The following is a 19,902-nucleotide window of genomic DNA, read 5'->3' as shown; positions in this document are numbered from 1 at the left end:
TGGAACAAAAGTCAAAGTGCACGCCTCTGCGAACATATTTGACAAAACTTACTCCTGAAATATTTTGGACCTGATATTGTTATTCATTAATAGTGATGTGTCCAGTGCCGCGCACGCATGAAGTATTACAATAAATGTGCTTCACCATGGTGGCTTCCATGGATATTCACATTTCACTGTCATTTCGTTGTTTCAGCTTGCTGTCGCCTTCGCCCTCGTCGCCATCGCCATGGCGAGGCCCGACAACCTTCCCACATACTCATACTCTCCCCCGAGTCACCACGACTCACGCGAATCCTTGGAGTACTTCGAGACCCCCAAGTACGAGTTCACCCACGCCGTCAAGGACGAAGAGTCCTACAACGACTTCGGTCACCAGGAGGCCCGTGACGACGAGCACACCCAGGGGTCTTACTACGTGCAGCTCCCCGACGGACGCCTGCAGAAGGTGACCTACTACGTCGACGGAGACTCCGGTTTCATCGCTGAGGTCAGCTACGAGGGTGAGGCCCGCTACCCCGAGCCCGACTCGAGCGAGGAGCGCAACGTCTACGCCCCTCCTCCCCCAAGAAACCTCTACGGAGCACCCAACTAAGAAGACCCTTCACAACCAAATAAAGACAACACTGGCTACTATACATCACTCCTTATTTATTGTAAATAAAGTCATGGAATTTATCACTCCTTTATCTGTATCCTGAATAGAGACTTAAACATTGAGATTTCAACCTCAACATCCCTGGTATCTATCATTCATTTCTTGGCAAACAGGTTTTCAGATGCTGACAACTTTAAATGAAATTCAGCTTATCGAAGGTCTTGTTTGTATGTACGCATTTTAGTTATGTTATTCATATACAGTACATGTGTAGTATCATAAGAAAAATAAGAACAGAAGCAACTGAACTAGGCTTATACAAATCACAAAGACAGAACAATAATGGAACCAGGACAGCCTGAGCTAACGTGATAGTAGGAGAAAATTATCTGAAGTATACCATAGTAACATCGAGCTTCATTAAAAGTTCTAATGAATAGAAATATGTCCTAAAGAAAACAGTTCTACGCCTTGTGCAGGAGAAAATAAAAAAATACAAACAAGATAACGCAAACACTTAAGACTGTAATCAAGAAAGCAAATGAATATTATTCCCACTGCTATTCATTCAGTTTACTGTTTAATAGTAATTTAGATTACCCCCTGTTTGGGTTAGCAGGTACAGAAGATGATGGCAGAACAAAAGTAATATAGGGCAAGAGATAAATACTGGACGGGCCAAAAGACGAATTTTCACTAAATCGTGATAAACCGGAAACTAAGAAAATGACATGGAAAAGGAGGGAGTGAAAGTGGTTAATGTATATGTTTCAGTAATTTGCAAAATATAATGGAATACTTTTGTGAAGAAAAAAGTAATCAGATTTATCATTCTTTATAAAATATTAGTTAGATAAAGTTATATATAATTATAATTAGAGGATCAAAAATACAGTTTATAGTGAGGGAAGGGAACATAATGGTTGAGGAATCATGAAACAAATGAAGAAGACATGAATATGGATGACATTGACTTGGAAAAAGACAACGCTGAAGTAATAGATATGAAAACATCAGGAAATAGATTAGTAGAAAATACTTAGTAGTAGAATATGTCTCGAATATGACAAGAATATATGGTGAGGTCGAACACCAAGATAATCATTACAGCATCTTGCTTAGGTGATAAACACCTAAGCAAGATGCTGTAATGATTATAATTTATTTTATATTATTAGTTTTTGTTTTGTTATCATTTGTCTGTCTGATTTTCATTTATTATTAGTTATATGTTAATTCATTATTATTTACTATTTACCTGTTTGTTTATTATTCAACTATAACTATGCATTTATTTATGTATTTTATTTGTTATTTACATTATTATAGTTTTTATTTATTATTTTATTGTTATGATTTTTTTCGCATCCGACCTAGATATGGACCAAAAGGTCTCCTGTCGGCATGCTCCGCCTTTGTAATCCTTTGTAATCCTTTATTGTTAGACATGATTTATCAACAGAAAAGTGAAAAGGTTAATTCATAGTCAAGGTGGCTGATCTTTCATTGTGAATAGGTAAAATGGGGGGAATGAGAATCAAATAGAAGTGAATATTTATGGAGGAATACACCGTCACATAAAGCAGTAAAGAATGTAATGACCCAACGGAACAAAAGAATGACAAGGTTTAGAGAAGAGGACGCACCAGGAAGACTGGGTAACCTTTTAACTAGAGAATCCGATATCATTGAGTATGAAATACCTCATTTCAATAGGAAAGAATGGCGACGTGAGCTTAGAATTGAAAAAGAAATTAGGGAATGTACAAGTAATGGACGAGTCATATGGACACAAGAGATAATTTTGATAAGTAAACTTTATTGGAATGATCAGGTTTTTATACTAGGAGAAAGAGACTAGTCGCCTGTTGTCAGCTCTCATAATACAAAATGATGAATGGAAGTCTAAGCTAATGGAGAAAAAACCTCACCCGACTCAAACACCAAGTGGAGGTGGGAATGTTGGCGGGTTTTGAACATGATGGGCGGGGAGGTGATTCTTCGTGACTGTTATCTTGCAGGATCACAACGTGGAGGCACCCATCGTTGGTCACTGAAAGTTAGATTCATGAGAACAATTGTAAAAGTCAGGATTTCAGGATAAAGGGAAGTCGCTAGTGGGGTCCCACAGGGCTCATTATTGGCACCCGTACTCTTATTGGTATATGTTAACGATATAATGAATGGATTAGGTATCTGTACTAATATGTTTCTAGACGATACTAAGAGTATGGAAGGAGTAGGAGGTGGGGAAAATAGAAAATTGCTGTAGAAAGATATAGTCAGTATTTATCATTGGATCTATGGGTAGAAGCAAATGTTAATGCATAAAAATAAAGATGTTTTCGAAAATAGAAGTAGAAATTCACTTCACGAACAAAGAAATGAAAAAAAAATTATCCATCCTAGACTGAAGTATGCATCAGTGATGTGGTTTTCTATACAAGAAAAAGGAAACATAAGATAATCACAAGAATATAAAGAAAAGAAGATCAAGAGGTCACCAGCCTAGCTGACAAATCATGCGATGAAACACTAGATGAGCCCGCAATAGAGAAAAAGTGGGATGAAGGTGACATGATTGTTCGTAACAGAAGAGTAAAAGGGATGAACAACATTGAAGATTTCTCAGGATGGAACGTAAGAGCAAGAGACGATGGAGAGAAAATAAAACAAACATGTTGTTTGAGGAATATCAACAAAGACTGTTTTGCATTCAGGAGTATATATGTGATGAGTAGTCTGAATGATGATATTGTCCAGTCAGACAACATAGTTCACTCAAAAGAATGAGAGTTTTGAGGCACAGAGACGTGATCACTCATGAGTAAGCCGTACACTATATTTCACAATTAAGTCAAATAACACATGTGCACAAACGCTCGTCCATGTCTATAACCTAAATCAATTCGTGCACGTGATTGTATCCATGCTTCTGGTATTGCATCGACCTATGTCCTTCGTTTAAATTAGAACAGTTCCTCTAAGAGTGAACAGTGAGGTAGATGATTCTGGGCTTCCGGCGTTCTTACCGGAGGGTGGTGAGGGGAACTTTTTCCGCCTGCCCCGCCCTTGCCAGTGACGTCATGGGGGAAGTGGGAGTATATAAAGGCTCGTGGGAGGCCTCTCAATACCGCATACTCATCACAATGTCTCTCAAGGTAGGTCGTCACTGCCGTAGTGGGAGTCAAATGTGCGGATGTATGAGAGTAAGCTGGGCAAGAATTAATCCTGAAACTGTTTGCAAATTATATATACGTTTGTTTTGTTTTGTTTTTCGTTTATGGTGTTGTGTCTAGTGCTCTAGGATTAGTACAGCTTAGTCATTACAGATTTCAAAAACGTTAACACTGGACTTTTGTTTCAACGTTTCAGCTTGCAGTCGCCTTTGCTCTCCTGGCCATCGCCCTGGCGAGGCCAGACAACCTTCCCGCTTACTCGTACTCTCCCCCAAGTCACCACGGCTCCTCCCGCGAATCCGTGGAGTACTTCGAGACCCCCAAGTACGAGTTCACCCACGCCGTCAAGGACGAAGAGTCCTACAATGACTTCGGTCACCAGGAGGCCCGCGACGACGAGCACACACAGGGATCCTACTACGTCCAGCTCCCTGACGGACGCCTGCAGAAGGTGACCTACTACGTCGACGGAGACTCCGGTTTCATCGCTGAGGTCAGCTACGAGGGTGAGGCCCGCTACCCCGAGCCCGACTCGAGCGAGGAGCGCAACGTCTACGCCCCTCCTCCCCCAAGGAACCTCTACGGAGCACCCAACTAAGAAGACCCTTCACAACCAAATAAAGACAACACTGGCCACTACACATCACTCTCTATTTATTGTAAATAAAGTCATGGAATCTATCACTTCTTCATCTGTATCCTGAATAGAGACTTAAACACTGATATTTCAACCTCAACATTCCTGGTATTTGCCATTCATTTTTAGGCAAACAGGTTTTCAGATGCTGACAACTTTAATTGAAATTCAGCTTATCAAAGGTCTTGTTTGTATGTACGCATTTTAGTTATGTCATTCATATACATGTGTAATTCCATCACAGAAATAACAACAGAAGCAATTGAACTAGGGTTATACAAATCACAAAGAATAACAATGTCACCAGGACAGCCTGAGGTAACGTGATAGTAGGAGAAAATTATCTTAAGTATAACCTAGTAACATCGAGCTTCAGTAGAAGTTCTAATGAATAGAAATGTGTCCTAAAGAAACAGTTCTACGTTTTGTGCAGGAGAAAATAAAATGAATAAAAAATACTGACAAATATATATTGAACTCAGGAGGCAATACTTCAAGTTCAGACAAGATAACGCAAACACTTAAGACTGTGATCAAGAAAACAAAGGAAAAGGATTACCACTATCATTCATTCTGTCTACTATTTAATAGTAATTTAGATTACCACTTATTTGGGTTAGCAGACAAGGAGGTACAGAAGATGAGGAAAGAGCAAAAATGATATCGATAGCCAATGAAGCTCAGGTAAGAGATAACCACTGGACGGGGCAAAAGCCGGCAGTTTCACTAAATCGTGTTAAACCAGAAACTAACAAAATTATATGAAAAAGTATGGGAAAGTGGTTAGCGTATACATTTCAATAATGTGCAAAATATAATGTAATACTTTTGTGAATAAAAAAGTAATTAGCTTTATTATTAATAAATAAATAGATAAAAAATAATGTCTGTTTTTGGTAAAATGATATAGTTGGAGACGGTGATTTGGTAATAGTTTACGAGAACCTGATTAGCTGAGAGTGTGGTAACGTCACGGCAACGGGGACAACTGATTGGCCGAGTGGTGACGTCACGGCAACGGAGACGACTGATTGGCCAAGAACGCTGACGTCATGGCAACGGAGACAACTGGTTGGCCGCGAGCGAAGCTAGTTCGCGCTAAGGTCCTAGCCCCCCGCAGGGCAGGCAGCGAAGCGCCCGCTCGCTGGGCGAGCAGCGCCGCAGGCCAATCGCCCATGGCGAAGCCGGTGCTTGCGCTTTATATAATATTAGTTACATAAAGATATGTATAATTAGAATATTGAAAACACAGTTTATAGTGAGGGAAAGGAACAAAATGGTTGAGGAATCATGAAACAATTGAAGAAAACATGAATATGGATTACATGGACTTGGGAGAAGGCAAGGTTGAAGTAAGAGGTATGAAAACATCAGGAAATAAATTAGTAGAAAAGTCGTAGTGGTAGAATATGTCTCCAATATGTCAAGCATATATGGCGAGGTCGAATACCAAGATATGTTGTTAAACATGATTATTCAACAGAAAAGTGAAAAAGTTCATTCATAGTCAAGGTGGCCAAATATAATTGTAAATAGGTGAAATGGATGGAATGAGACACAAATAGAAGCGAATATTTATGAAGGAATACACCGTCACATATAGCAGTAAAGAATGTAATGACCTAACGGAACAAAAGAATGACAAGGTTTAGAGAAGAGGACGCACCAGGAAGACTAGATAACATTTTAAGGAGAGAACCCGATATTATTGAGTATGAAATACCTCTTTCCAATTAGAAGGAGTGACGACGTGAGCTTACAATTGAAAATTAAGATAGGGAATGTACAAGTAATAGACGAGTCATATAGACAAAACAGGTACAATTTTTGATCAGGTTGTTAGATTAGGAGAAAGAGACCAGTCTCCTGTTTTCAGCTCTGATAATGCAAAATGATGAATGGGATAGAGTCTAAGTTGATGGAGAAAAAATCGGGCCCGACTCAGACACCAAGTGGAGGTGGGAATGTTGGCGGGTTTTGAACATGATGGGCGGGTGGGTGATTCCTCGTGACTGTTATCTTGCAGGATTACCACGTGGAGGCACAAGTTGTTGGTCCCTGTAAGTTAGATTCATGAGAAGCGTTATAAAATTCAGGATTTCAGGATAAAGGGAAGTCACTAGTTGGGTCCCACAGGGCTCAATATTGACATCCGTACTCTTATTATGTTAATTGCACAGTAAATGGATTGAGTATCTATACTAATATGTTTCTAGACGATACTAAGAGTATGAAAGGAGTAAGAGATGGGGAAAATAGAAAATTGTTGTAGAAAGATATAGTCAGTATTTATCATTGGATCTATGGGTAGAAGCAAATGTTCATGCATAAAGATAAAGAATATTATTTTCAAACGTAGAAGTAAAGTTTCACTACACGAACAAAGAAATTAAAAAACTTTGATCCACCCTAGACTGAAGTATGCATCAGTGATGTGGTTTTCTATACAAGAAAAAAGGAAACATAAGATAATCACGAGAATATAAATAAAAGAAGATCAAGTGGTCACCAGACTAGTTGACAGATCATGCGAAGAAACACTATGTAAGCTAATCAATCCCACAATACAGAAAAAGTTGGATGAACGTGACATGATTGTTTCCAACAGAACAGAAAAAGGAATGAGCAACATTGGAGATCTCCCAGTATGAAACGCAAGAGCAAGAGAAAATAAAACAAACTTGTTCTTTGAGGAATATCAAGAAAGACAGTTTTGCATTCAGGAGCATTAATGTGATGAGTAGTCTGAATGATGATATTGTCCAGTCAGACAACATAGTTCAGTCAAAAGAATGAGAGTTTTGAGGCAAAGAGACGTGATCACTCATGAGTAAGCCGTACACTTTATGTCACAATTAAGTAAAAAAACACATGTGCACAAACGCTCGTCCATGTCTATAACCTAAATCAATTCGTGCACGTAATTGTATCCGTGCTTCTGGTATTGCATCGACCTATGTCCTTCGTTTAAATTAGAACAGTTCCACTAAGAGTGAACAGTGAGGTAGATGGTTCTGGGCTTCCGACGTTCTTGCCGGAGGGTGGTGAGGAGAACTTTTTCCGCCTGCCCCGCCCTTGCCACTGACGTCATTGTGGAAGTGGGAGTATATAAAGGCTCGTGGGAGGCCTCTCAATATCGCATACTCATCACAATGTCTCTCAAGGTAGGTCGTCACTACTGCATTGGAAGTCAAATGTGCGGATGTATGAGAATAAGCTTGGCAAGAATTAATCCTAAAAATGTTTGAAAATTATATATACGTTTTTTTTTTCGTTTATGGTGTTGTGTCTAGTACTGTAAACGTATAATGTCTTAGAACTGATAGATTGTTACAGCTTAGTCATTACGGATTTCAAAAACGTTAACACTAAACTTTTGTTTCAACGTTTCAGCTTGCAGTCGCCTTTGCTCTCGTGGCCATCGCCTTGGCGAGGCCCGACAACCTTCCCAATTACTCGTACTCTCCCCCGAGTCACCACGACTCCCGCGAATCCTTGGAGTACTTCGAGACCCCCAAGTACGAGTTCACCCACGCCGTCAAGGACGAAGAGTCCTACAACGACTTTGGTCACCAGGAGGCCCGCGACGACGAGCACACACAGGGATCCTACTACGTCCAGCTCCCTGACGGACGCCTGCAGAAGGTGACCTACTACGTCGACGGAGACTCCGGTTTCATCGCTGAGGTCAGCTACGAGGGTGAAGCCCGCTACCCCGAGCCCGACTCGAGCGAGGAGCGCAACGTCTACGCCCCTCCTCCCCCAAGGAACCTCTACGGAGCACCCAACTAAGAGGACCCTTCACAACCAAATAAAGACAACACTGGCTACTATACATCACTCCTTATTTATTGTAAATAAAGTCATGGAATCTATCACTTCTTCATCTGTATCCTGAATAGAGACTTAAACACTGATATTTCAACCTCAACATTCCTGGTATCTACCATTCATTTCTCGGCAAACAGGTTTTCAGATGCTGGCAACTTTAATTAAAATTCAGCTTATCGAAGGTCTTGTTTGTATGTACGCATTTTAGATATGTCATTCATATACATGTGTAATCCCATCACAGAAATAACAACAGAAGCAATTGAACTAGGGTTATACAAATCACAAAGAATAACAATGGCACCAGGACAGCCTGAGGTAACGTGATAGTAGGAGAAAATTATCTTAAGTATAACCTAGTAACATCGAGCTTCAGTAGAAGTTCTAATCAATAGAAATGTGTCCTAAAGAAACAGTTCTACGTTTTGTGCAGGAGAAAATAAGAAATACTGATAAATATTGAACTCAGGAGGCAATACTTCAAGTTCAGACAAGATAACGCAAACACTGAAGACTGTAATCAAGAAAAGGAAGGAAAAGGATAACCACTGCCATTCATTCAGTCTACTATTTAATAATAATTTAGATTACCACTTATTTGGGTTAGCAGACAAGGATTTTTTTTATAAGAAGAGGTACAAAAGATAAGGAAATAAGCAAAAATAGTATAGCTATCCAATGAACCTCAGGTAAGAGATAACCAATGGACGGGGCAAAAGACGGCAGTTTCACTAAATTGTGTTAAATCAGAAACTAAGAAAATTATATGAAAAAGAATAGGAAAATGGTTCGTGTATATATTTCAATAATGTGCAAAATATAATGTAATACTTTTGTGAATAAAAAAAGTAAAGTTTTTTTTATTAATAGATAAATAAAAATAACAAGTCTGTTTTTGGCAAAATGATATAGTCGGTGACGGTGATTTGGTAACAGTTCATGAGAACCTGATTGGCTGAAAGAATGGTGACGTCACGGCAACGGGGACAACTAATTGGCCGAGTGCTGACGTCATGGCAACGAAGACGACTGATTGGCCGAAAATGCTGACGTCACGGCAACGGAGACAATTGATTGGCCGCGAGCGAAGCAAGTTCGCGCTAAGGTCCTAGCCCCCCAAAGGGCAGGCAGCGAAGCGCCCGCTCGCTAAGCGAGCACCGCCGCAGGCCAAGCGTCCATGGCGAAGCTGGTGCTTGTGCTTTATGAAATATTAGATAAAGATATGTATAAATAAAAGATTGAAAATACAGTTTATAGTGAGGGAAGGGAACACAATGGTTGAGGAATCATGAAACAATTGAAGAAAACATGAATATGGATTACATGGACTTGGGAGAAGGCAAGGCTGAAGTAAGAAATATGAAAACTTCAGGAAATACATTAGTAGAAAAGCCGTAGTGGTAGAATATGTCTCCAATATGTCAAGAACATATTGCGAGGTCGAATATCAAGATATATTGTTAGACATGATTTATTAACAGAAAAGTGAAAAAGTTAATTCATAGTCAAGGTGGCCAACTTTAATTGTAAATAGGTGAAATGTAGGGAATGAGAAACAAATAGAAGCGAATATTTATGAAGAAATACACCGTCACATAAAGCAGTAAAGAATGTAATGACCCAACGGAACAAAAGCATGACAAGGTTTAGAGAAGAAGACGCACCACAAAGACTGGGTTGCCTTTTAACGAGAGAACCCGATATTACTGAGTATGAAATACCTCTTTCCAATTAGAAGGAGTGACGACGTGAGCTTACAATTGAAAATTAAAGTAGGGAATGTACAAGTAATAGATGAGCCATATAGACACAACAGGTACAATTTTTGATCAGGTTGTTAGACTAGGAGAAAGAGACCAGTCGCCTGCTGTCAGCTCTCATAATGGAAAATGATGAATGGGATAGAGTCTAAGTTGATGGAGAAAAAATTGGGACCGACTCAGACACCAAGTGGAGGTGGGAATGTTGGCGGGTTTTGAACATGATGGGAGGGTAGGTAATTCTTCGTGACTGTTATCTTGCAGGATTACTTGGAGGCACAAGTTGTTGGTCCCTGTAAGTTAGATTCATGAGAATATAAAAGTCAGGATTTCAGGATAAAGGGAAGTCACTAGTAGGGTCCCACAGGGCTCACTATTGACACCCGTACTCTTATTGATGTATGTTAACGACGTAATGAATGGATTAAGTATCTATACTCATATGTTTCTAGACGATACTAAGAGTATGAAAGGAGTAAGAGATGGGGAAAATAGAAAATTGCTGTAGAAAGATAGAGTCAGTATTTATCAATGAAACTAGGGGTAGAAGCAAATGTTAATGCATAAAGATAAAGAATATTGTTTTCAAACGTAGAAGTAAAATTGCACCATACGAACAAAGAAATTAAAAACGTTTGATCCACCCTAGACTGAAATATGCATCAGTGATGTGGTTTTCTATACAATAAAAAAAAACATAAAATAATCACGAGAATATAAAGAAAAGAAGATCAAGTGGTCAGCAGACTAGTTGACAGATCATGCGAGAAAACACTATGTAAGCTAATCCAGCCCACAATAGAGAAAAAGTGGGATGAAGATGACACGATTGTTTCCAACAGAACAGAAAAAGGAATGAGCAACATTGGAGATCTCCCAGTATGAAACGCAAGAGCAAGAGACGATGGAAAGAAAATAAAACAAACTTGTTCTTTGAGGAATATCAAGAAAGACAGTTTTGCACTCAGGAGCATTAATGTGATGAGTAGTCTGAATGATGATAATGTCCAGTCAGACAACATAGATCAGTTAAAAGAATGAGAATTTTGAGGCACAGAGACGTGATCACTCACGAGTAAGCCATACCCTTTATGTCACAATTAAGTCAAATAACACATATGCACAAACGCTCATCTATATCTATAACCTAAATGAATTCGTGCACGTGATTGGTGTATCCGTGCTTCTGGTATTACATCGACCTATGTCCTTCGTTTAAATTAGAACAGTTCCACTAAGAGTGAACAGTGAGGTAGATGGTTCTGGGCTTCCGACATTCTTGCCGGAGGGTGGTGAGGGGAACTTTTTCCGCCTGCCCCGCCCTTGCCAGTGACGTCACAGCGGGAACTGGGGGTATATAAAGGCTCGTGGGAGGCCTCTCAATACCGCATACTCATCACAATGTCTCTCAAGGTAGGTCGTCACTACTGCATTGGAAGTCAAATGTGCGGATGTATGAGAATAAGTTTGGCAAGAATTAATCCTGAAACTCTTTGGAAATTATACATGTTTTTTCGTTTATGGTGTTGTTTCTAGTGCTGTAAACGTATGATGTCTTAGAACTGATGAATTTTTACAGCTTAGTCATTACGGATTTAAAAAAGTTAACACTAGACATTTGTTTCAACGTTTCAGCTTGCAGTCGCCTTTGCCCTCGTTGCCATCGCCCTGGCGAGGCCCGACAACCTTCCCACATACTCGTACTCTCCCCCAAGTCACCACGACTCACGCGAATCCTTGGAGTACTTTGAGACCCCCAAGTACGAGTTCACCCACGCCGTCAAGGACGAAGAGTCCTACAACGACTTCGGTCACCAGGAGGCCCGCGACGATGAGCACACACAGGGATCCTACTACGTCCAGCTCCCTGACGGACGCCTGCAGAAGGTGACCTACTACGTCGACGGAGACTCCGGTTTCATCGCTGAAGTCAGCTACGAGGGTGAGGCCCGCTACCCCGAGCCCGACTCGAGCGAGGAGCGCAACGTCTACGCCCCTCCTCCCCCAAGGAACCTCTACGGAGCACCCAACTAAGAAGACCCTTCACAACCAAATAAAGACAACACTAGCAACTACACATCACTCTATATTTATTGTAAATAAAGTCATGAAATTTATCACTTCTTCATCTATATCCTGAATAGAGATTTAAACACTGATATTTCAACCTCAACATCCCTGGTATCTACCATTCATTTCTTGGCAAACAGGTTTTCAGATGCTGACAACTTTAATTAAAATTCAGTTTATCGAAGGTCTTGCTTGTATGTACGCATTTTAGGTATGTCATTCATATACATATAAATACCAGCACAGAAATAACAACAGAAGCAATTGAACTAGGGTTATACAAATCACAAAGAATAACAATGGTACCAGGACAGCCTGAGGTAACGTGATAGTAGGAGAAAAATACCTGAAGTATACCATAGTAACATCGAGCTTCAGTAGAAGTTCTAATCAATAGAAATGTGTCCTAAAGAAAGAGTTCTACGTTTTGTGCAGGAGAAAATAAGAAATACAGATAAATATTGAACTCAGTAGGCAATACTTCAAGTTCAGACAAGATAACGCAAACACTGAAGACTGTAATCAAGAAAACAAAGGAAAAGGATTACCACTGCCATTCATACAGTCTACTATTTAATAATAATTTAGATTACCACATATTTGGGTTAGCAGACAAGGAGGTACAGAAGATGAGGAAAGAGCAAAAATAATATAGCTAGTCAATGAAGCTCAGGTAAGAGATAACCAATGGACGTGGCAAATGACAGCAGATTTACTAACTCGTGTTAAACCAGAAACTAAGAAAGTTATATGAAAAAGTAAGGGAAAGTGGTTAGTGTATATATTTCAATAATGTGCAAAATATAATGTAATACTTTTGTGAATAAAAAAGTAATTAGCTTTATTATTAATAAATAAATAAAAAATAACATGTCTGTTTTTGGCAAAATATAGTCGGTGACGGTGATTTGGTAACAGTTCACGAGAGCCTGATTGGCTGAGAGAGTGGTGACGTAACGGCAACGGGGACAACTTATTGGCCGAGTGGTGACGTCACGGCAACGGAGACGAATGATTGGCCAAGAACGATGACGTCACGGTACCGGAGACAATTGATTGGCCCCGAGCGAAGCAAGTTCGCGCTAAGGTCCTAGCCCCCCGAAGGGCAAGCAGCGAAGCGCCCGCTCGTTAAGCGAGCAGCGCCGCAGGCCAAGCGCCCGTGTCGATGCCGGTGCTTGGGCTTTATAAAATATTAGTTACATAAAGATATGTATAATTAGAAGATTGAAAACACAGTTTATAGTGAGGGAAAGGAACAAAATGGTTGAGGAATCATGAAACAATTGAAGAAAACATGAATATGGATTACATGGACTTGGGAGAAGGCAAGGCTGAAGTAAGATATATGAAAACATCAGGAAATACATTAGTAGAAAAGCCGTAGTGGTAGAACATATCTCCAATATGTCAAGAACATATGGCAAGGTCGAATACCAAGTATATTGTTAGACATGATTATTCAACAGAAAAGTGAAAAAGTTAATTCATAGTCAAGGTGGCTGACTTTCATTGTAAATATGTGAAATGAAGTGAATATTTATGGAGGAATACACCGTCACATAAAGCAGTAAAAAATGTAATGACCCAACGGAACTAATTAATGACAAGGTTTAGAGAACAGGACGCACCAGAGAGAATGGGTTACCTTTTAACGAGAGATCCCGATATTATTGAGTATGAAATACCTCATTTCAATAGGAAAGAGTGACGACGTGAGCTTAGAATTGAAAATTAAAGTAGGGAATGTACAAGTAATGAACGAGTCATGTGGACACAAGAGATAATTTTGGTAAGTGAACTTTATTGGAATGATCAGATTTTTAGACTAGGAGAAAGAGACTAGTCGCCTGTTGTCAGCTTTCATAATGCAAAATGATGAATGGAATAGGGTCTAAGCTGATGGAGAAAAAACCGAGCCAGATTCAGAAACCAAGTGGAGGTGAGAATGTTGGCGGGTTTTGAACATGATGGGCGGGGAGGTGATTCTTCGTGACTGTTATCTTGCAGGATCACCACGTGGAGGCACCCATCGTTGGTCCCTGAAAGTTAGATTCATGAGAACAATTGTAAAAGTCAGGATTTCAGGATAAAGGGAAGTCGCTATTGGGGTCCCACAGGGCTCATTATTGGCACCCGTACTCTTATTGATATATGTTAACGACATAATGAATGTATTAAGTATTTATACTAATATGTTTCTAGACGATACTAAGAGTATGAAAGGAGTAAGAGATGGGGAAATTAGAAAATTGCTGAAGAAAGATAGAGTCAGTATTTATCATTGAAACTAGGGGTCGAAGCAAATATTATTACATAAAAATAAAGAATAATATTTTCGAAAATAGAAGTAAAAATTCACTTCACGAACGAAGAAATGAAAAAAGTTTGATCCACCCTAGACTGAAATATGCATCAGTGATGTGATTTTCTATACAAGAAAAAAGAAACATAAGATAATCACGAGAATATAAAGAAAAGAAGGTCTTGTGCTAACCAGCCTAGCTGACAAATCACTAGGAAACACTAAGTAAGCTAATCCAGCCCACAATACAGAAAAAGTGGGATGAAGGTGCCATGACTGTTTGTAACAGAACAGTAAAATGAATGAACAACGTTGTAGATTTCTCAGTATGGAACGCAAGAGCTAGAGACGATGGAAAGAAAATAAAACAAACTTGTTGTTTGAGAAATTTCATCAAAGACTGTTTTGCATTCAGGAGCATTAAAGTGATGAGTAGTCTGAATGATGATATTGTCCAGTCATACAACATAGTTCAGTCAAAAGAATGAGAGTTTTGAGGCAAAGAGACGTGATCAATCATGAGTAAGCCGTACACTTTATGTCACAATTAAGTCAAAAAACACATGTGCACAAACGCTCGTCCATGTCTATAACCTAAATCAATTCGTGCACGTAATTGTATCCGTGCTTCTGGTATTGCATCGACCTATGTCCTTCGTTTAAATTAGAACAGTTCCACTAAGAGTGAACAGTGAGGTAGATGGTTCTGGGCTTCCGACGTTCTTGCCGGAGGGTGGTGAGGGGAACTTTTTCCGCCTGCCCCGCCCTTGCCACTGACGTCATTGTGGAAGTGGGAGTATATAAAGGCTCGTGGGAGGCCTCTCAATATCGCATACTCATCACAATGTCTCTCAAGGTAGGTCGTCACTACTGCATTGGAAGTCAAATGTGCGGATGTATGAGAATAAGCTTGGCAAGAATTAATCCTAAAAATGTTTGAAAATTATATATACGTTTTTTTTCGTTTATGGTGTTGTGTTACTGTAAACGTATGATGTCTTAGAACTGATATTTTGTTACAGCTTAGTCATTACGGATTTCAAAAACGTTAACACTAAACTTTTGTTTCAACGTTTCAGCTTGCAGTCGCCTTTGCTCTCGTGGCCATCGCCTTGGCGAGGCCCGACAACCTTCCCAATTACTCGTACTCTCCCCCGAGTCACCACGACTCCCGCGAATCCTTGGAGTACTTCGAGACCCCCAAGTACGAGTTCACCCACGCCGTCAAGGACGAAGAGTCCTACAACGACTTCGGTCACCAGGAGGCCCGTGACGACGAGCACACACAGGGATCCTACTACGTCCAGCTCCCTGACGGACGCCTGCAGAAGGTGACCTACTACGTCGACGGAGACTCCGGTTTCGTCGCTGAGGTCAGCTACGAGGGTGAAGCCCGCTACCCCGAGCCCGACTCGAGCGAGGAGCGCAACGTCTACGCCCCTCCTCCCCCAAGGAACCTCTACGGAGCACCCAACTAAGAGGACCCTTCACAACCAAATAAAGACAACACTGGCTACTATACATCACTCCTTATTTATTGTAAATAAAGTCATGGAATCTATCACTTCTTCATCTGTATCCTGAATAGAGACTTAAACACTGATATTTCAACCTCAACATTCCTGGTATCTACCATTCATTTCTCGGCAAACAGGTTTTCAGATGCTGGCAACTTTAATTAAAATTCAGCTTATCGAAGGTCTTGTTTGTATGTACGCATTTTAGATATGTCATTCATATACATGTGTAATCCCATCACAGAAATAACAACAGAAGCAATTGAACTAGGGTTATACAAATCACAAAGAATAACAATGGCACCAGGACAGCCTGAGGTAACGTGATAGTAGGAGAAAATTATCTTAAGTATAACCTAGTAACATCGAGCTTCAGTAGAAGTTCTAATGAATAGAAATGTGTCCTAAAGAAACAGTTCTACGTTTTGTGCAGGAGAAAATAAAATGAATAAAAAATACTGACAAATATATATTGAACTCAGGAGGCAATACTTCAGGTTCAGATAAGATAACGCAAACATTTAAGACTGTAATCAAGAAAACAAAGGAAAAGGATTACCACTGCCATTCATTCTGTCAACTATTTAATAATAATTTAGATTACCACTTATTTGGGTTAGCAGACAAGGAGGTACAGAAGATGAGGAAAGAGCAAAAATGATATAGATAGCCAATGAAGCTCAGGTAAGAGATAACCACTGGACAGGGCAAAAGACGGCAGTTTCACTAAATCGTGTTAAACCAGAAACTAACAAAATTATATGGAAAAATATGGAAAAGTGGTTAGTGTATATATTTCAATAATGTGCAAAATATAATGTAATACTTTTGTGAATAAAAAAGTAATAAGCTTTATTATTAATAAATAAATAAAATATAACATGTCTGTTACTGGTAAAATGATATAGTCGGAGACGGTGATTTGGTAATAGTTTACGAGAACCTGATTAGCTGAGAGTGTGGTAACGTCACGGCAACGGGGACAACTGATTACCCGAGTGGTGACGACACGGCAACGGAGACGACTGATTGGCCAAGAACGCCGATGTCACGGCAACGGAGACAACTGGTTGGCCGCGAGCGAAGCAAGTTCGCGCTAAGGTTCTAGCCCCCCGCAGGACAGGCAGCGAAGCGCCCGCTCGCTAGGCGAGCACCGCTGCAGGCCAATCGCCTATGGCGAAGCCGGTGCTTGTGCTTTATATAATATTAGTTACATAAAGATATGTATAATTAAAAGATTGAAAACACAGTTTATAGTAAGGGAAAGGAACAAAATGGTTGAGGAATCATGAAACAATTGAAGAAAACATGAATATGGATTACATGGACTTGGGAGAAGGCAAGGTTAGTAAGAGGTATGAAAACATCAGGAAATAAATTAGTAGAAAAGTCGTAGTGGTAGAATATGTCTCCAATATGTCAAGCATATATGGCGAGGTCGAATACCAAGATATGTTGTTAAACATGATTATTCAACAGAAAAGTGAAAAACTTCATTCATAGTCAAGGCGGCTGACTTTCATTGTAAATAAGTGAAATGGATAGAATGAGAAACAAATAGAAGGAATACACCGTCACATAAAGCAGTAAAGAATTTAATGAGCCAACGGAACAAAAGAATGACAAGGTTTAGAGAAGAGGACGCACCAGGAAGACTAGGTAACATTTTAAGGAGAGAACCCGATATTATTGAGTATGAAATACCTCTTTCCAATTAGAAGGAGTGACGACGTGAGCTTACAATTGAAAATTAAAGTAGGGAATATTCAAGTAATAGACGAGTCATATAGACAAAACAGGTACAATTTTTGATCAGGTTGTTAGATTAGGAGAAAGAGACCAGTCTCCTGCTTTCAGCTCTCATAATGCAAAATGATGAATGGGATAGAGTCTATCTTGATAGAGAAAAAATCGGGCCCGACTCAGACACCAAGTGAAGGTGGGAATGTTGGCGTGTTTTGAACATGATGGGCGGGTGGGTGATTCCTCGTGACTGTTATCTTGCAGGATTACCACGTGAAAGCACAAGTTGTTGGTCCCTGTAAGTTAGATTCATGAGAAGCGTTATAAAATTCAGGATTTCAGGATACAGGTAAGTCACTAGTAGGGTCCCACAGGGCTCAATATTGACATCCGTACTCTTATTATGTTAATGGCATAATGAATGGATTGAGTATCTTTACTAATAAGTTTCTAGACGATACTAAGTGTATGAAAGGAGTAAGAGCTGGGGAAATTAGAAAATTGTTGTAGAAAGATATAGTCAGTATTTATCAATGAAACTAGGGGTAGAAGCAAATGTTAATGCATAAAGATAAAGAATATTGTTTTCAAACGTAGAAGTAAAATTGCACTATACGAACAAAGAAATTAAAAACGTTTGATCCACCCTAGACTGAAGTATGCATCAGTGATGTGGTTTTCTATACAAGAAAAAAGGAAACATAAGATAATCACGAGAATATAAATAAAAGAAGATCAAGTGGTCACCAGACTAGTTGACAGATCATGCGAAGAAACACTATGTAAGCTAATCAATCCCACAATACAGAAAAAGTTGGATGAACGTGACATGATTGTTTCCAACAGAACAGAAAAAGGAATGAGCAACATTGGAGATCTCCCAGTATGAAACGCAAGAGCAAGAGACGATGGAAAGAAAATAAAACAAACTTGTTCTTTGAGGAATATCAAGAAAGACAGTTTTGCATTCAGGAGCATTAATGTGATGAGTAGTCTGAATGATGATATTGTCCAGTCAGACAACATAGTTCAGTCAAAAGAATGAGAGTTTTGAGGCAAAGAGACGTGATCACTCATGAGTAAGCCGTACACTTTATGTCACAATTAAGTCAAAAAACACATGTGCACAAACGCTCGTCCATGTCTATAACCTAAATCAATTCGTGCACGTAATTGTATCCGTGCTTCTGGTATTGCATCGACCTATGTCCTTCGTTTAAATTAGAACAGTTCCACTAAGAGTGAACAGTGAGGTAGATGGTTCTGGGCTTCCGACGTTCTTGCCGGAGGGTGGTGAGGAGAACTTTTTCCGCCTGCCCCGCCCTTGCCAGTGACGTCATTGGGGAAGCGGGAGTATATAAAGGCTCGTGGGAGGCCTCTCAATACCGCATACTCATCACAATGTCTCTCAAGGTAGGTCGTCACTACTGCATTGGAAGTCAAATGTGCGGATGTATGAGAATAAGCTTGGCAAGAATTAATCCTAAAAATGTTTGCAAATTATATATACGTTTGTTTTTCGTTTATGGTGTTGTTTCTAGTACTGTAAACGTATGATGTCTTAGAACTGATGGATTGTTACAGCTTAGTCATTACGGATTTCAAAAACGTAAACACTAAACTTTTGTTTCAACGTTTCAGCTTGCAGTCGCCTTTGCTCTCGTTGCCATCGCCCTGGCGAGGCCCGACAACCTTCCCAATTACTCGTACTCTCCCCCGAGTCACCACGACTCACGCGAATCCTTGGAGTACTTCGAGACCCCCAAGTACGAGTTCACCCACGCCGTCAAGGACGAAGAGTCCTACAACGACTTCGGTCACCAGGAGGCCCGTGACGACGAGCACACACAGGGATCCTACTACGTCCAGCTCCCTGACGGACGCCTGCAGAAGGTGACCTACTACGTCGACGGAGACTCCGGTTTCGTCGCTGAGGTCAGCTACGAGGGTGAAGCCCGCTACCCCGAGCCCGACTCGAGCGAGGAGCGCAACGTCTACGCCCCTCCTCCCCCAAGGAACCTCTACGGAGCACCCAACTAAGAGGACCCTTCACAACCAAATAAAGACAACACTGGCTACTATACATCACTCCTTATTTATTGTAAATAAAGTCATGGAATCTATCACTTCTTCATCTGTATCCTGAATAGAGACTTAAACACTGATATTTCAACCTCAACATTCCTGGTATCTACCATTCATTTATCGGCAAACAGGTTTTCAGATGCTGGCAATTCTAATTAAAATTCAGCTTATCGAAGGTCT

At 40.1% G+C, this 19,902-nt stretch overlaps 6 protein-coding genes across 6 annotated transcripts in view; all 6 read left to right on the top strand.

The window, feature by feature from the left end:
- Window positions 1–595, top strand: part of LOC143037126 (uncharacterized) — a 1,837-nt gene extending 1,242 nt beyond the window's left edge. The window contains exon 3 of the mRNA XM_076205241.1: window positions 197–595. Within this exon, the coding sequence (XP_076061356.1) occupies window positions 197–595 (399 nt within the window). The remainder of the gene's footprint in view (window positions 1–196) is intronic.
- A 1,621-nt stretch (window positions 596–2,216) lies between these two features.
- LOC143037125 (uncharacterized) lies at window positions 2,217–4,375 on the top strand. The gene is made up of 3 exons (XM_076205240.1): window positions 2,217–2,409; window positions 3,090–3,238; window positions 3,974–4,375. The coding sequence occupies exons 1-3, from the start codon at window positions 2,217–2,219 to the stop codon at window positions 4,373–4,375; spliced, it is 744 nt and encodes a 247-aa protein (XP_076061355.1).
- A 696-nt stretch (window positions 4,376–5,071) lies between these two features.
- LOC143037124 (uncharacterized) lies at window positions 5,072–8,206 on the top strand. Its single transcript, XM_076205238.1, has 3 exons — window positions 5,072–5,098; window positions 6,985–7,059; window positions 7,808–8,206. Exons 1-3 carry the CDS (start codon window positions 5,072–5,074, stop codon window positions 8,204–8,206), a joined length of 501 nt encoding a protein of 166 aa, XP_076061353.1.
- A 3,200-nt stretch (window positions 8,207–11,406) lies between these two features.
- Window positions 11,407–12,039, top strand: LOC143037123 (cuticle protein 19-like). The gene is made up of 2 exons (XM_076205237.1): window positions 11,407–11,418; window positions 11,641–12,039. Exons 1-2 carry the CDS (start codon window positions 11,407–11,409, stop codon window positions 12,037–12,039), a joined length of 411 nt encoding a protein of 136 aa, XP_076061352.1.
- A 1,908-nt stretch (window positions 12,040–13,947) lies between these two features.
- Window positions 13,948–15,927, top strand: LOC143037122 (uncharacterized). The gene is made up of 3 exons (XM_076205236.1): window positions 13,948–14,014; window positions 14,278–14,342; window positions 15,457–15,927. Exons 1-3 carry the CDS (start codon window positions 13,948–13,950, stop codon window positions 15,853–15,855), a joined length of 531 nt encoding a protein of 176 aa, XP_076061351.1. The 3' UTR covers window positions 15,856–15,927.
- Window positions 15,928–18,894: 2,967 nt separating this feature from the next.
- Window positions 18,895–19,677, top strand: LOC143037120 (uncharacterized). The gene is made up of 2 exons (XM_076205235.1): window positions 18,895–19,050; window positions 19,279–19,677. The coding sequence occupies exons 1-2, from the start codon at window positions 18,895–18,897 to the stop codon at window positions 19,675–19,677; spliced, it is 555 nt and encodes a 184-aa protein (XP_076061350.1).
- Window positions 19,678–19,902: the final 225 nt, after the last annotated feature.

Source organism: Oratosquilla oratoria, chromosome 21 (genome assembly GCF_046742065.1).
Source record: "Oratosquilla oratoria isolate Oo_2021 chromosome 21, ASM4674206v1, whole genome shotgun sequence".
Taxonomy (NCBI): domain Eukaryota; kingdom Metazoa; phylum Arthropoda; class Malacostraca; order Stomatopoda; family Squillidae; genus Oratosquilla; species Oratosquilla oratoria.
Note: the sequence above shows the minus strand (reverse complement) of the source record. Positions and strands in the feature narration are given on the sequence as shown.